This window comes from Pristiophorus japonicus, chromosome 18 (genome assembly GCF_044704955.1).
Source record: "Pristiophorus japonicus isolate sPriJap1 chromosome 18, sPriJap1.hap1, whole genome shotgun sequence".
Taxonomy (NCBI): domain Eukaryota; kingdom Metazoa; phylum Chordata; class Chondrichthyes; family Pristiophoridae; genus Pristiophorus; species Pristiophorus japonicus.
In genome coordinates this window covers 95,096,123-95,100,690 of record NC_091994.1, presented here as the reverse complement: position 1 = coordinate 95,100,690, position 4,568 = coordinate 95,096,123, and the positions used below count along the sequence as shown (strand labels likewise).

At 50.5% G+C, this 4,568-nt stretch overlaps 1 protein-coding gene across 1 annotated transcript; it reads left to right on the top strand.

Moving 5' to 3' along the window:
• Positions 1-1,561: 1,561 nt before the first annotated feature.
• Positions 1,562-3,056, top strand: LOC139229302 (transcription factor HES-5-like). Its single transcript, XM_070860985.1, has 3 exons — positions 1,562-1,669; positions 1,804-1,975; positions 2,723-3,056. Exons 1-3 carry the CDS (start codon positions 1,592-1,594, stop codon positions 2,989-2,991), a joined length of 519 nt encoding a protein of 172 aa, XP_070717086.1. The 5' UTR covers positions 1,562-1,591; the 3' UTR covers positions 2,992-3,056.
• The last annotated feature ends 1,512 nt before the right edge of the window (positions 3,057-4,568 follow it).

The window sequence follows — 4,568 nt, the reverse complement described above, 5'->3', positions numbered from 1 at the left end:
TGCATTTCCTACAACACTTGAAATATACAGGCAACTTTCGATTATCCGGGGCCCTCAGGGATCGGGCTATTCCGGGTAAGTGATTTTGCCGCTAGGGCGAATGCATGTACTTGCTGAGAATGTTTGGGTCCCAAATTTATACTTTGATGCTTTTCTGCTTCTGCTTCCAGGATGGGATTGTCCACCTATTCATTTTAATATAAAGTGAAAAGACCCATGTTTCCTGTGTCTACTTTTTCTTAAAATGGCCAGTCTAAAGGCTTGAACCGCTGGAAGTCGAATGAGACTCGGCTTTACTTACCCCCGAGGCCGGGCGGCACCCTCAGTGATTGCCTATGAATAGAGTGACAGAGGTGTCAGAAAACGAAAAGACAGCAAAAAAAGGGAGGAAGAGTTGGATAAATCTTTTGCCCCTCATTGTCGAAGGTGCCCTGTCTGCCTTCACAGGTTGATGTAAAAAATCCCATGGCACTAATTTGGAGAACAGCAGGCGTATTCTCCCCAGTGTCCTGGCCAATATTTATCCCTCAACTTGCTTTCAGCGTGATGATCTGGACAGTGCCCAAAAAGAGCGGGGTTGGGAGCAATGCCTTCGATCTGATAACGTGAGGATGGGTCGCAGTATGAGCAGACAGACTTACAGTAATCTGATTGAGAAGTTTGATTGAAAGTTTTATAAATATATAGATTGGAATTAAGAAGGGACCCGTGTGCATAAGCTTGACTCCCGAACTGCGTGCCATCCCTAGTCATATTTCACTACTGGTTGGATCCATGCTTAGCGCATGGGACAGAATCACAGTTTTTAAAAGTGCCGTTGTAGCAGGTTCTCCGTTAGATCCGTGTACGGATAATCGAGAGTTGCCTGTACTTCCTGGCTAAAAGGAGGGGGGGGGGGCACTAAAACTGACAAATTAAACAAATTAAACTTCTGGGGGTGATGATGCACTCCAGTCCCTCCGGCGCCCACCTCTCGCGGAAGGCCGTGAGCGTACAGGTGGACACCGCTTGCTCCATCTCCAGGGACACCCTGGCTCCGATGTAAGCGGGGAAGAGAGGCAGGCAGTCGGGCTGAACGACCCCCGCGACCGCCCGCTTCCTGGACCGGCTGATGGCTCCCTTGGCCATGCCCAGGAGCAGTAGCTCTTCGATCAATCCTAGATTTTCCAGAGCCAGATGTTAGAGAGCAGCCCCAATTAATTCAGTAATTGGAGCTATCCCCCTGCTCCCTCCTCCAGTCACTTTCCCAGGATGTGTGACTTTGTGCTGACATTAATATCCTAGGATTTGTGAGACACACTTGCTGCCCAGATGGCCCTCAGGGACTCGGGCTGCCCCTGCCCACAATACAGAGGCAGATCGCGTCACTAATTCTCCGTGTAGCCAGGCACACGTCTATTGTCCCGCCAGCGAGTGGTGGGATTGGCTGGCGAGTGTGGGAACCTGAGAGAGAGTAGAGCCCCACACTCTGTCATGCAAATACCGCCCTTTAAATACAGCAGCTGCTGAGGTTGGGCCCAGAGAGCTGGATCAGACATCCCCTCTCACTCACACACATCCGCAGTGTGCCGCACCCCACGGTCTGATAGCCATGTCTCCAAGCAGTCCTGCTGATCAGCGTCCAAGGGAATGTACCGAGCACAGCATCACCCCCAGAGACCAGTACAGAGTAAGTGATACCCGGGACACAGGGGTTTCTGAGCTGGGGTTTCAGAACCTTCCCTTATAGACCGAGAGGTCAGAGTTTTGGGGGGTTTGTGCAGATTCATTACTGAGCTGTTTCTCTCTCCCTGTGTCCCGCAGTTGATGAAACCGATGGCGGAGAAGAGGCGCAGAGATCGGATAAACAGGAGCATCCTGCAGCTGAAGGGATTGCTGGAGGGAGAGTTTCACAGAGACCAGGGTAACTGCAAACTGGAGAAAGCCGCCATCTTGGAAACATCCGTCAATTTCCTGAAGTATCATCGCTTACTCGGTGAGTATTTCACAAACCCTCACTGCTTCTGTTGAGTCTGACCCAGATCAGTTATTGAGGTCCGGCTGTGAGTGTCTGTAAAGTAGTCTGTAACTTAAGACTTGCATTTATATAGCGCCTTCATGACCTCGGGGCGTCCCAAAGTGCTTTACAGCCAATGAAGTACTTTTGACGTGCAGTCAGTTGTAACGTAGGAAACACGGCTGCCATGTTGCAAGCTCCCACAAACAGCATTGTGATAATGACCAAATAATCTGTTTTAATGATGTCGTTTGAGGGGTAAATATTGTCCAGGAAACCGAGGATAGCTCCCCTGCTCTTCTTCAAACTAGTGCCGTGGGATCTTTTATGTCCACCTGAGAGGACAGACAGGGTCTCGGTTTAATATCTCAATTGAAAGTCAGCACCTCCGACAGTGCAGCACCCACTCAGCACTGCACTGGAGTGTCAGCCTCAATTATGTGCAACAATTCCTGCATGATCCAACAGAATGAGGTCCTGACATGAGTTTACAGCCCACAGGTGGTGGTGCTGTGCTCTGCCAATGGGTCAGTGAGGAAAGGCACCACAGAACCAGGGAGGTCCCAGGGTTAATGTTCCATCTGTGCTGAGGTAGCTGATATTAGCTGGGGCATTAGTGAGAGGGAAGGAAACATAGGGGGAGAGGACAGAATGGGGGGAAATTATTTTTAGTTTCTGTTTGTTTAAAAGCTTAACTCTAAACCCTGTCTTCTCTCCTCCTTCCAGAGTCCGGACCCCAGGCGTGGCGCCCCCTGCAGGACTATAATGACGGTTACGCCCGGTGTCTGCGGGAGACCCTCTGCTTCCTGTCAGCGCACCAGACCAAGATGGCGGCTCCACCAGAACTGCTGCAGCGCCTGCACGGAGCGAGGGGAGGGGGCGCGGGGTCATGTGACACCCCCGTGACCCTTCCACAGACTCCGCCCTGTCAGACCCCAGCGAAGCAGGTAGTGCAGCCCGGCACTAGGACCCTGTGGAGACCCTGGCAGATCTGAGTGAAATATTGGAGTCCCTTCATTACTGGGGACTATTCGAAAACTATCAATGGCAAAGTATTTGTGTTGTTTTGTCATATTGACAACTGACTGTGATTGTAAATCAATGATTCATGTTAATTTGACTATTGCTGCGGTTCAGATAAAGACGTGTTCATTTCAGTCGCTGCAATCCGGTAAAGGTCGGTATAACTCCACAGGCGGGAGGTCCATGTACTGCCCAGTGTGGCGAATCACAGAGCAGGACAGCTCCAGTCTGATCCATGGCCTTTGGTGTGTGAGAGGGTCACATTCGGGGCAGCCCATTGGGTAGACAGTTGGCCTCAGTTTCCATGAGTTAGGGAGGTGAATGTCAGCCAGAGTTCCCGCTCCTGATAAATATCCAGGGACTCGGGCTGGAAGGTGCGTGTGTGTGGACACGGTCAGGCTTGGCTGTGATCCTCCCATGGTTGAATAACCTGTCAACACTCATTGTCCAGGCTCACGCACGAAGAAAGGGCAGTTGGCTGAGGGATGGAGGGTGTCTGGGATCTGTGGACCTGAACCCCAGTGGGAGTCAGCACCTTCAGGGGAGGAGGAGGAGGAGGAGGAGAAGGAGGAGGAGGAGGGTGGGACATTTCTTTCTAATTCCACATCTGAAAATGGAGCAGTGTTATTTTTCCATCATGTGGGAGCTTTGTTAAGCGTATTTTACTGTTGTACAGTCACTATGTGACACATTTTTGCAAGAAAATCTTGTAATCGTTATCTGGATGCTACGTGCATTCACTAATAAAGTATTTTGTATCAATCTCTGAGCTGTCCCTCACTATCTCCGTGTTACTCTGCAGATAATGGTCTCAGTCTGGAAGCGGCCATAGTGTTCCCGGGCTGACAAACCGATAAATGCAGCTCACTTCACACCGCTCCCTGCTGGGCACAGTGGGACTGTACGGTTGTTTGTGTCTGTAACACTTACAGTATATTTATTAAACACTGCAGTCGGACCATCAACTTCTTTACTAAACATACAGTCAAATTCCAAGTGATGGATCCCTTCAGAACTTTTCAAAATCACACTCACTCAACTTCTACTCCCAGAGTGATCTCACACTGACTGAGATCCTACTCCTAGAGTGATCTCAGACAGACTGAGGTCCTACTCCTAGAGTGATCTCACACTGACTGAGATCCTACTCCCAGAGTGATCTCACACTGACTGAGGTCCTACTCCTAGAGTGATCTCAGGCAGACAGAGGTCTTGCTCCCAGAGCGATCTCAGGCAGACAGAGGTCCTGCTCCCAGAGTGATCTCACACTGACAAAATCCTACTCCCGGAGTCTCGTTGATTATGTTGCTGAGTGAGTCGGTGTGTCAGGGTCGGGGAGTGAGTCGGTGAGGGTCCTGTGTGGGACGGCTGGTGCAGGTTGTTTCCCACGAACGGCAGATTAGAGGCTCCAGCAGCACAGCTGTGCTTCTGACAAACGGCCCCATTGAGCTGAACACAATGGAACTGAGAGGCTGCACGGACACTGTTTACTAGAGCTGCACTGATTCTAACTCCAATTAAAGGCACACCACAACGGCAAAGTTCTTAA

What these genes read in the sequence shown, in the direction of transcription:
- LOC139229302 (XM_070860985.1), top strand. Translation starts at nt 1,592, where the DNA reads ATGTCTCCAAGCAGTCCTGCTGATCAGCGTCCAAGGGAATGTACCGAG. An exon ending in CCCCCAGAGACCAGTACAGA is followed by an intron (nt 1,670 to 1,803) that starts GTAAGTGATACC and finishes TGTGTCCCGCAG; the next exon opens with TTGATGAAACCGATGGCGGA. An exon ending in GAAGTATCATCGCTTACTCG is followed by an intron (nt 1,976 to 2,722) that starts GTGAGTATTTCA and finishes TCCTCCTTCCAG; the next exon opens with AGTCCGGACCCCAGGCGTGG.